General features: G+C 39.7%; 1 protein-coding gene across 1 annotated transcript; it reads left to right on the plus strand.

The window, feature by feature from the left end:
- The first annotated feature begins 76 nt into the window (after window positions 1–76).
- Window positions 77–11,139, plus strand: hsf4 (heat shock transcription factor 4). Its single transcript, XM_085914083.1, has 13 exons — window positions 77–623; window positions 1,874–1,982; window positions 2,072–2,199; window positions 2,273–2,397; window positions 3,276–3,351; window positions 4,098–4,165; window positions 4,788–4,887; window positions 5,998–6,116; window positions 7,248–7,484; window positions 7,547–7,643; window positions 8,315–8,380; window positions 8,571–8,668; window positions 8,914–11,139. Exons 1-12 carry the CDS (start codon window positions 498–500, stop codon window positions 8,628–8,630), a joined length of 1,311 nt encoding a protein of 436 aa, XP_085770209.1. The 5' UTR covers window positions 77–497; the 3' UTR covers window positions 8,631–8,668; window positions 8,914–11,139.
- Window positions 11,140–12,413: the final 1,274 nt, after the last annotated feature.

Below are 12,413 nucleotides of genomic sequence, written 5' to 3' on the forward strand. Positions count from 1 at the left end.
TTTTTTTTTTTTTTTGTAGAATGATAGTGCACTCTTTGTAAGGCATTGTTGTAGGTGTGTGTGCACCCGCACGTATGTGTGTGTGCATGCCTGCGTGTGTTAGGGGATGGCTTTGAATGGTGCTGACAAAGACCTTCTGTGATGACATTCAGTTGAATGATGGTGGGGCAGAGAGAGCAGAGAGAGGGCAGAAAAAATTGGCCAACACTCTTACGGAGAGATTAACACAGATATTTCGAAGATATTTGCCAAGCTAGTCAAGGGCCGTAAAGGTAAATACAAAGCTGAACATGTCGTAAACAAGCTCAGGCATGGAATCAAATAGACTGCGGCAAACTTGAGAATATCAGTAACGGATTTCCACAAGTGGATTTCTCCAAAATGGAATAGTGTCAGAAGGAACTGGCACACGTACACTCGTATACAGGCCTTCCTCACTCTTACACACAACATCTGGTTTCCTGTTGAGACCGGCTGTGGCAGTATATCAAGTCAGCATGCAGGAATCTCCAGGTGCCTTGGGTGTAGATGGCAACTACACCAGCAATGTTCCAGCTTTTCTCACCAAACTGTGGACTCTAGTGGAGGATCCGGATACCAACCACCTCATCTGCTGGAGTGCTGTGAGTAGCCTCAAATCATCCACTGGACACTTGTAAACAAGGGGACCAGTGTGCTGCTGTGTTCATCAAAAGTACAGTAATGCTTTTTGACGCACAAGTTACTCATGAAATACTTAAGCTGTGATGTGGATGTGTGAATGTAATGTGTCAGCTTTGGACCATCCTAATTAATCGCAAAATCAAAAATGTACAGGTTAGCTATATGTCAGTGTGTTTGTTAATTAAGAAATAAATGAATTATAACAAATAAAATCTTATTCAGTATTCTGAGGGTTTCCATAATGTATTTAGCCTAAAATATAAGTAAAAAATGTAAGACCATAATGATAATGCTATGTTGTAGTAGTTATGGGGCAGGCTACCTTGATTACTCTAGTTATTGATCTTTCCGGCTAATTTTCAGGATGGAAAATTAACTCTGTAGTCCTAACTATATTTTTCTCCGTTTGCTCACACTGTACACTGCATACAGTAAGTCAAAAATATATTCACTAGCGTCAGGCCAAATCCTCATACCTCCATAATAATCTTTTTTCTGGACAAAAATGACATGTTTGTTCAACCATCAACATCACGTCGTCAAATAAAATAAGCCATTTCCAACTGAATAATTGCAAAAATAACACATGTGGACTGACCTGACCAATATTTGTGGGAAATTTTAGATAGATTCCATGTACAAAATTTTAACATGAAGTTTTGGCCCAGCAAATATGAGAAAGTGAAAACCAAAGTTTGATTTCGACAGTACCACACACAAAAACAAATAAACAAAAAATAAACGTGGACAATAACTAGTCATGTATGCTGTCTGTCATTATTACCATTGTAGCTACATATTCATGAGTAAACCATTTTTGCTTGACTCACAAACACTAAACTGTACAATACACTATACAATACGCTGCTTGCAGTGTTTTTCTTGACGACTACCATTTTTGTCCTTTTGATGAGACAGATAGGTAGCGAAATGTCCTTGTGGTCAAGAGAGCTGCCTCACATTCATGCGATCCTCTGGCATTCCAACCACATGCATGTTATCTTGACTTAAGTCTTTAATCGCCTATAGATGTGAATGTGAATGTAAACGGTAACTGATGGCCAGACTCACAATATTTGGTAGGTGATCTGACTATATTGAACACATGACATATGCTAATTGATTTGATAGTGATTTATGATTAGAGCAAGATTTCTTAAAACAGTCAGGATTCCACCGATGCAGTAATTACTGTATTTGTCTGTTTTAGACCGGGACCAGTTTCCATGTGTTTGACCAGGGTCGCTTTGCCAAAGAAGTTCTACCAAAGTACTTTAAACACAATAACATGGCAAGCTTTGTCCGACAGCTCAATATGTGTGAGTCATTTTTTTTTTTTTAATCATGTCATCTTTTCCCACTGTTTTCCATCTAATTCATTTCTATTTTGTATGATCTGTGTGTCTAGATGGCTTCCGAAAAGTTGTAAATATTGAGCAAAGCGGTCTGGTTAAACCTGAGAGGGATGATACAGAGTTCCAACATTTGTACTTCCTCCAGGGACATGAACATATGCTGGAGCACATCAAGAGGAAGGTATTGTATGGACACAGAATAAGGAATACTGCGCCAAAACAAACATCATGTCACAAAATAACCATGCGCGCAGGTATCAATAGTGAAGAGCGAAGAAACCAAAGTTCGTCAAGAGGACCTCAGCAAACTGTTGTATGAAGTTCAGCTATTAAGAACACAGCAGGACAACATGGAGTGTCAGATGCAGGACATGAAGCAGTGAGTAGACCACCTCATGTGTGCTCCTGATCCCGGAACAGGACTAGTAGACTAATCCAAGGCAGATTCATCAATAACTAAATTTCAGTAAAATAATTATATTGCTTAATACAGTACAAGAGACATTTTGATCAGGATTTTCAAAAAAAATCATATGCTGTTCATTCATCTGTTGAAAATATACATGCATGAAAAAAAATATCATGATAGCCTTGTTACATGGTTGCAACATGGCAACCAGTACATGAAAGGGACATTTTTTTCCCACTATTGTTGTTCAATTGCTGCTGTGTGCTCTTTGTGTGCTGCTGATTCTTTGTGCTCAGCATTGTTTGTTAATGAGAGCAGAGAATGTTCACCTGCTCACCTGACTGGCGCATGCACGCACACACACACACACACACACACACACACACACACACACACACACACACACACACACACACACACACACACACACACAGTGACCACACTGATAAAGATACATGTATATGACAATTGTCAAAAGTATCTTACTTTTCATGAATCATAATTCTGAGCGATTGACAGTAACGTTAAGCAGAATGAAATTTGCCCATGGCATAACAAAGTGATTATTTCATAGTGCTCTAATTGGATGGTGTCAAAACAATCTGATCACTGGACACATGCCCATGCCCGCAAGATGCCACAAAAATGTTCATCATTTGCTGGGTACAAATAATTATTTCTTATCTTAAACACATTTAGGGAAAATATGTAATGATATTCGGGCTTTGTCTCTTTCTGTATCAAATCATCATGACATTTTTTTCTTCTTCTTGTATTAACTGAAACAAATCCTAAATATGTCCCCTTCAGCTTGTAATCATATCTTTTTTTTCCTGTCCTATTTTTAGGCAGAATGAGGTTCTGTGGAGAGAGGTGGTTTCACTGAGACAGAACCACACACAGCAACAAAAGGTCATGAACAAGGTCAGTCCATATGATCTAAAGAATTGGACTGATTGACTAAATATGCTTGACTGACTATTGTGCCAATATTGTTTAGCCATATAGCAGATGTGTGTAAATAATACCTGAATTCACTTCATGCTCTTTTTAAAAATTGCTTCCAGATGCCTTAATCAACAACAAATTGCACACATAATCAATTATATTCATTAGAAAATTGAACATCTTTGTCTTAACCTTTCAGATGTTCTTTCACCAATCATGATTAAAAATATGTATTGAAATAAAGGCCACATACTTTTTCCTCAATCTCAATAGCAGTTATTGATTAACTTTTAGTGAAATATCTGAAATATCACTAAGACGTACTGGAATTATTTGTCGTTCATTTTAGTCAATGTAGATACACAAACGTATGCATTAATTGTAACTTTTCCACGAATCTTTAGCCTATATAAATAAAGATGTATTGTATTGTATTGTATTGTATTGTATTGTATTGTATTGTATTGTTTTGTTTTGTTTTGTTTTGTTTTGTTTTGTTTTGTTTTGTTTTGTTTTGTTTTGTTTTGTATTAGCCAACCCAACTACATACTTAGTCAGTGTTTAACTAAATATGTACGTATAGCCGTACAAACCTTCTTAAGTAAAGATATTGAAATGTAATATTCTTTGTATGTGTGTGTGTGTACGTGTGCACTTATGTTTGAGAGAGAAAGGTGAGAGAGAGTTGCTGATTCATGCTGTGCCTTTTCTCTCTTTGCCAGCTAATTCAGTTTCTGTTCAGCCAGATGCAGTCCAACACACCCGGCACTGTTAGCTTGAAGAGAAAGCTGTGAGTATGAACACACACACACACAAAACACACACACACACAAAACACACACGGGGTTCCTATCAACAAAATTTAGACAAACGGGGCCACAGTGGGGCAGTGGGAAGGGCTGGCTCAGCTGACAAACTGAACCATCAAGCTGTGTGAATGGCGACAAGTGCTGAATCAGTTACACACACACACACACACACACACACACACACACGTGCACACAGATGGAAGGCAGACCTGAGTGCATGACCCTGCTAGAGCCAATGTAAAATGCTGGTTCAGCCTTGCGGTGGGAAAGGCACGTTCTCACACAAAGGTGGCAAGAGAACAGACATTTCAGGGTCAGCATGCTGCCTGGCAAAGCTGCAATGATGGCTCACGAGTTGACATAATGATGTGAGTGATCATGCTTGAATCCGATGAGTAAACACCTAATATGTTTTACAAGGTAAAACTAGGAATTTATTTTTTATTTCCCCAATATTTTCTGTAACGCTCTGACCGTATTGGAAACGTACCAATAGTCAGTTCATACAAACAAGCCTTTCATTGTTCACTCAATAGGTATTGACAGCATAGTGAAACTGCTCTGACACAAACATCTAACATTAAAATCTCATTATCTGTTCAGGCCATTGATGTTGGATGATGGCTCTCTTAGCCCACCTGCGTCCAAGTTCAGCCATATTAACCCAATGGAGCCAGTGCATGAGCCCTTCTACATCCAGTCGGTGAGAGAATGTTCACAGCTTACATTTTATGCAGCTGCCTTATACTCATTTACTGAAGTCTTGCAGTCATGCATAGAATCAATGCGCTGGAATAAATAGCAAAATACTCAGCTACTGACACATACGATGGTGATGGTAACTCAAGATTTCCATCCAGCCAAATGGATGGATGGACGGACAGAAAGAAATAGAGGGACGGGCGGGCGGACGTGCAGGCGGACGGACAGACGGATCGACGGATGGATGGACGGATGGACGGATGGACAGATGGACAGATGGACAGATGGATAGATGGATAGATAGATAGATAGATAGATAGATAGATAGATAGATAGATAGATAGATAGATAGATAGATAGATAGATAGATAGATGGATGGATGGATGGATGGATGGATGGATGGATGGATGGATGGATGGATGGATGGATGGATGGATGGATGGATGGATGGATGGATGGATGGATGGATGGATGGATGGATGGATGGATGGATGGATGGATGGATGGATGGATGGATGGATGGATGGATGGATGGATGGATGGATGGATGGATGGATGGATGGATGGATGGATGGATGGATGGATGGATGGATGGATGGATGGATGGATGGATGGATGGATGGATGGATGGATGGATACATAGATACATAGATGGATGGATGGATGGATGGATGGATGGATGGATGGATGGATGGATGGATGGATGGATGGATGGATGGATGGATACATAGATACATAGATACATAGATACATGGATACATGGATACATAGATACATACATTGATAGATTGTGTACATGGAAAGATTTCTCGTCCCACCTCCTCTCTAAATGCCTGTATTCTGTTATGTAATCTGTATCAACACTAGATGGAAGCAGTGCTTAGTGAGAGATGCAAATACCATCACCATCCTCTCATCTGTGATCTCTACTCAAAAGTTTCTTACATTTCCTCCCAAAAGTGTTTGCCCTGAGATTTTAGGGGTGGGTGGTTTAGACCAGGGGATGTCATTGTTCTCTGTGAACTGTGGCCTTAGACACGCTTGGAGGCCCCTTTTGATTAAGGATACTATACTTTGAATAAACTTGACTTGACCGCTCTTCTTTCCCAGCCATCCAGTGATACTGCTTCATGTTCTACCACTGGGCTAGCAGGTGGACCGATCATATCGGATGTAACAGACATGTCTCAAGCGAGCATGCCTCTACAGATGCAGTCTGATGAGACCAGGTGGGTAAAGTCGGGATAAAAAACTATACATTTTTTAACATGAACATCTGTCATCTTAATCACATGGCTGACACAATTCCCACAAATCTAGACAAGAGCTGTTTGAATTTACTTTAAAGAAAGTGACAGACGTGATTTAAGACAAAACTTAAAGGGTGATTGTAGGACTAGTCTGAAGCATTCAATGTGAGCTTTATTTTATCCCCAGAATGAGTTTGTATCATTGAACCTCAGTTTGTTGCCCATAGAAATTGTTCGAGTAGAATTGTTCGGTAGAGCATATGCGGTATTCGAGGGAATTTTGCTGTGCTTCCCAGCACAGTGGAAATAGGAGAGCGTGGACAAAATGCCAAAAGACACAGGCAAAGTCAAGGGCACCGTAGAAAAGCAGTAGCAAATTAGGTACGAGTGCAAGGACCAACAGGAGGTAGGATGCAAAATGGATGTCCACCAGCGTTGTTAAAGGGGAAGTCAAATATTCATCTTTTGTTGTATGTGCCCCCACTGGTCTGAACACGGCATTCTGATTAATATTGCCTTTGTGGAATATGAGTTAGGCAGCAAAATTCCCCTGTTTTCAACTCTCACGGGGCAGCCATTTCCCCACTTGCTGTGGACTAAAAATGGCATCAAAGTTGCCAGGTCTCAGGTCACAACCAATCACAGCTCACCAGGTTTCAGGCAAAATGTGCGATTGATAAAAATATGTGCATTTTGCCCGTTTAATTCGTATTCCACAAATGAAACATTAGTCAGACCACTGTGTTTTGACAAGTTGGGCTGCACACTATATTATTTCAAAGACAATTTTGGGATGGACTTCCCCTTTAACAGGCTCAATGAGGGCTCAAAGTTTGTCGTGAGAGTCAAACATATGGAGTCGTATGAGAACATCAGCAGAAGCTATGGAGAATGTTCTGCTGATATTAGCATCCTCCGGAATAACAGGTTTGGCAGTGGTTTTGTTTATGATTGATTAAAATGTAGACTGTATCATTTCAATGCTCTCATGAGGTTTTATTTCCAAGACTTTAAGGATCTGTTGTGATACTTGTGAGTTACGCACATTCTCATGGTCGTAACAAGCCTATACATGAACTCGTTTATGGGTAATTGCCCCATTTGTTTAAGTCATAGGGAAAAGTGCCTGATGCTGATCAAAGAAGAGCCTGTGAGTCCAGGAGTGAGAGCAGGAGTGAAAGGTGGCGGTGTTGCTGGAGGAGACACCCTGGCATTGAACTCCGCTTGTGAGGTGTGCTCCTCAGAACCTCCCGTCCTTCCTGTTGCAATGGTGCAGTCTGTCTTAGAGGGGAGAGGATCATCTGCCTCAGTGACAGAGAGGAGGAATAAGAGAGCTGCTATTGAAAGGTAAGCACTCATGTCATGTTTAAGCACTGACAACCTGTCACTGGGTCTATTTGTGTCTGCAGAGTGGAGTGTGGTTCTGATGCAGTGGAAAATATGGAGATGAGCCTGGAGGAGTTGCAGCAGCTGATACTCAGGAGCCATCAACAGAGTAACATGGATGTAAGCACTCACACGCATGCACGCAAACCACATGTGGATAAAAAGGCTACACAACCCTGTTCAAAGGCCACTTTTTGTGATAACATGAAATGAGACTATGATTAATTCTTTCAGAGCATTTTTCATCTTTAATGTGACCTATAACTTGTACAACTCATTTTTGGAATCTTTTACAGAGGGGATTTAAAAATAAACAACATCATGTTGTTGACAGAGTCAACACACTTTTACTACTGGGATATGATTGTATTCCGTAATTCCAATAAATGTGATTCAGATCTTAATGATCTGCCAAAATCCCAAATGCGGTAACCTCGACAAAATATGGCTCTTTGTGGTTAGCTGCGATGTGTCTTTTCAGGTTTCTTGTTATTTTTCCAAGTATCTTGTGCCCACATTGCTTCGCTTCAACTAAAATCCAACTTAGGTTTTTATTTTTTTCTCCACTCCAATGTAGCAATTTGTCCATACATCACGTCTCATCTTTCTTTCCTGCACAAAGCATGGCCATTAATACTTTACTTTTATGCAGTGGTGATTTGGCCATTACTGGCATCTTGCCACCAAGAGTTACTTTGTCATGAATTGTGCAAGAATTCGCCACCTACCATTATCTGTCCTGTCACAATTCCCTACCCAACATGTTTCTCCTGCTTTTGTCTCTTTTGCAGCCCTTCAGTGTAAACCTTCCTCTGACTGAATGGAGCTTTAATGAGATGGAGTCCAATCTCAAATCGGTGAGTTACTCAATGTGAATTTTGTAAGTCTCTACATCTCTAGAATATTTTTTTTTGTATTATTATTCATTTTTCCCAATGAGTTGTTCTCTCTTTTTACTATTTCATGGACTTACCAAATTCTGCTTTTCCTGTCTGATTGAGCATTAAAATTGCTCCCATTGAAGTGCATTTGTCTTATATTTCACAGTATGTGTTCCAAAATCAAGAACCTGAGGCTTTTCCAGCATCCACTTGTGAGAAACAGTGATTAGTTTGTGCAGTGACTGGCCCTTTTTGAAATCGAAGGTAATAATCTTGACAAATAATCATTAAGATGTGTGTGTGTGTGTGTCTGTGTGTGCGTGCGTGGGTGTTTATGAACTACCTATTTGAAAACAGCTAACAAACGAGAAATGGACAATCTCGGGTCAATCGACAGCAACAAAACACGACAAAATCGTATTTATTTTAACAACTAAAGTGGCAACTATTTTCAGTAAAATCTATTGCCTTTCTTTGTCCGGTCCTAATAATTATACTTTTCTCTACAGGCCACAGACACATCTTACCGTGCATGAATTTGATCCTAGAAGCTGGCCAGGTTATTTCTTTTATTTGCCTTTTTTGCATGCATAAGTATTCTTATGAAATGCAGAAATGATCATATTTGTAGAAACAATGTCTTTTTTCTTTAATGGATTGCTCCAAGAAAATCAAGACCCTATTACCAGCAAGATGCACACAGTGCATGCTTGGCTTGAGCACTTTAGTCTTTCTGTGAGAGGGGATTCCTACATATGGGTACATCAGTAACTTATTAGTATTTTTGAATCATATTATTTGCAAATGCACACAAGTGAATTATTTAAAACAAAATATTGTGATTTCCTGAGTGTGTGCAAAACATGGATCGAGACCGTCATTATATATTTTGTTCTGTCTGATTTTTTGGGGGTCTGGAAACAAAATGTAGACACAATCAGAAGCATTTTTGTGTGTTCATCTTAAGTGAAAGGCAAGTTGTCCTTCATGAAATAGAAGATTCATCAGTCAACATATGGAATCAAGCCACTCTAAACTTCATTCAGAAACAATTTTAAGTATCAGTAGGACATACTGCAGGAGCTTTAATATCTAACCTATGTACTTTAGGTCAGACACGTAACTATTTCGTCGAACTAAATGTTTGGTTTCAAGGACAACAAGTGATAGACTTTTCAATTTGACTGAACTCACCACACCACTGCATTTTTGCACAAACTCCATAGTACAGTTATGGTGAAATAGTTTGTTCTTTGTTAATTGATGGCATTCTAAACATACTGGTTTAAAGTAGACTTGGATCATCTTTAGAATCATCTTTAGAACCTACCAACAAACAAACAAACACGCTAACTAACTAACTAACTAACTAACTAACTAACTAACTAACTAACTAACTAACTAACTAACTAACTAACTAACTAAAATATCAAACATTTAGACACTGCCTTTCCTCTAACTAACTAACTAACTAACTAACTAACTAACTAACTAACTAACTAACTAACATCAGACACTGCTTTTCCTCGCTTCCAAATTTCCTCTTGTGTTTTAATGTGGGTTCAGTGAGGTGGTTTCTTGAGCATTTCATTTCATCATTTATGCATCTATAAATTCAAGAATTGTAGATTTATTCTTTGGAAAAAAATATCCCAATGAACTCATACTGTATGTTATGTCATTCTTTTTAAAACACAGACACTGCATATTTTCTAGTTTTACTTTTAGTGCTAGTATACTTGGCGAGGCTTTCTTTAAAAAATATGATTTGTGCAATACTGTACAGAATGCAATATGTGGATGACCATAGGAATGTCGTAAAGAGCAACTGTGAGTGGTGAGGTGGAAGACACCAAAGTAAAATGCACAGCAGAAGGAGAATGAGTGCTTGTCCAAAAACTTTCAAGGCAGGCGTAACATTTCATTCGGCTTACTGTTGGGAATGAGAATCAGGGCATTAATTTACTTTAGAATTTGGTGGAAATTTATCTGATACAACTTTTACTCTGACGCATTATATTACTATAACCCTTATAATTGAACGTGGTTCGTTTGCTTCCATTTGAACCTGATGTGAGTCAAATGGAAACACGCGGAAGATGCCGAATTAGCCCAAACGAGCAAGAACAAAAAAGAAGTAATATGCCTTCTGATTTTTTAGCATGTTAACTTTGGTGTATAACATGAGGAATTGCACTAAAAATACAGTTGTATATTTGAAAGTGTACAGGCACAGCACATTTAAGACATGCATTTATTTTCTTGTTCCTCACAACAATTCGATTGTTTTTCAGGAGTGACTACACACATTCAGCTGCTGTTGTGTTCTTTATTTATCCTATTTTCATTTTTAATCATTTGCACTGGACATGAATGGATGTGTGTTAAGGTATGCTACTAAGTATTAGTAGCAAACAAATGAAAATATGACTGCTGTAAAAGAAAGAGCCCGACATACCCAAAAAGCATTATTACACTATGGACAGAAAATAGAATTGAATGTGTTATCTCTAACTCTCAATGGCCTTGGAACATTTTAAGATAAACTTTTCACCAAAATATTTTGACTACCATGAAACAGATATGAGTGTTTCAATGCTTTTTAAGTGGGCCATCATCATCTGCAAATGTTAATGTGTTAAATGGCTTTCATAAAAAGACTAAAGTGCAATATTACACAGGGTCAGTTGAACTGGATATGTATTTCACATGTGAACAAAATATTAATAAATAAAAGAAAATGGATATTGAAATGAGACATTTTCATGGCATTGGTGTTTTTTTAATTCTTTTTATCCATCCATCCATCCAAACCAGCCATCCTTTGTCCATGTCCATGCTCCGCCAGCACCACTTTGCAGTAATTCCATCCATCCATTTTCTACCGCTTATCTGGGATCGGGTCGTGGGGGCAGCACCTTCAGCAGGGAAGCCTAAACTTCTCTCACCCCAGCCACTTCGTCCAGCACATCCCAAGGGATCCCAGGGCATTTCCAGGCCAGCTGAGAGACATTGTCTCTCCAGCTTGTCCTGGGTCTCCTGCCGGTAGGACATACCCGGAACACCTCCCTAAGGAGGCGTCTAGGAGGCATCCTATAGAGATGCCCGAGCCACCTCGTCTGGCTCCCCTCAATGTGGAGGAGCAGCAGTTTGACTCTGATGTCTGAGCTAAGGGGCTGGAAGTGGGAGTTGGAGCTCTTTCTGACAGGGGATTCTGCCTAAAAAGCCTGCACAACACGTTTGACTCTGCCAGGTCAGACAGGCATCTTACCCCAGCTTCGGAGGCAACACACCACCAGGTGGTGATCAGTTGACAACTCCGCCCCTCTCTTCACCCGAGTGTCCCAAACATGCAGCCACAAATCCAATGATCCCTTATTCTTTAACATGGTGTTCATTATGGACGATCCATGTCGAGCACAGATGTCCAATAGTGGAACACCACTCGTCTTCTGAATGGAGGGGGGGGGTTAATTTACCTCCTAAACCACCAGAGGGACTCTGGGAAGCTATAAAACGCGCTGTGAATTTGAACACCGGCGGGGGTTGACAGGAAGTAAGCAGTTTTCAACTGTGTCAATGCCTTGGAGCTATTTGTGTTACAGAGAGAGCCATACATGGTTGTTTTGGTTACTTTTATGCTATGAATTATTTGCCGTGTTTCATTTAGAAAATAAACCTGCACGTCTTTTTCTTTACCTACACCAACGGAACTCTACGTCTGCTTACTCCGTCAAGTGCAAAGGCACACGTCCTAACTCCATTCATTAACCCCGGGAAGCAACTAGATAGGGTTTAGTCACTTCAGGATCTATGAACCATGCTTTGTTTGGCCCCTCACCAAGGACCCTTTTGCCATGGGTGATCCTGCCAGCGGCATATAGCCCAAGGCAACTTGGCTCCTAGGATCATTAGGTCACGCTAACCCCTCCACCATAATAAGGTAACGGCTCATGGAGGGGATATATTTTTATTGTCTTTATTTCATGCATACTGCATACATGTTTGT

Source organism: Syngnathus leptorhynchus, chromosome 6 (assembly GCF_054491065.1).
Source record: "Syngnathus leptorhynchus isolate UIUO chromosome 6, UIUO_Slep, whole genome shotgun sequence".
Lineage (NCBI taxonomy): Eukaryota > Metazoa > Chordata > Actinopteri > Syngnathiformes > Syngnathidae > Syngnathus > Syngnathus leptorhynchus.

Excerpts from the sequence above, each read along its gene's own strand:
- hsf4 (XM_085914083.1), top strand. The coding sequence starts at position 498 with ATGCAGGAATCTCCAGGTGCCTTGGGTGTAGATGGCAACTACACCAGC. Across the intron at positions 1,983-2,071 it reads TGTCCGACAGCTCAATATGT|ATGGCTTCCGAAAAGTTGTA; the intron begins GTGAGTCATTTT and ends CTGTGTGTCTAG. Across the intron at positions 2,398-3,275 it reads CAGATGCAGGACATGAAGCA|GCAGAATGAGGTTCTGTGGA; the intron begins GTGAGTAGACCA and ends TCCTATTTTTAG.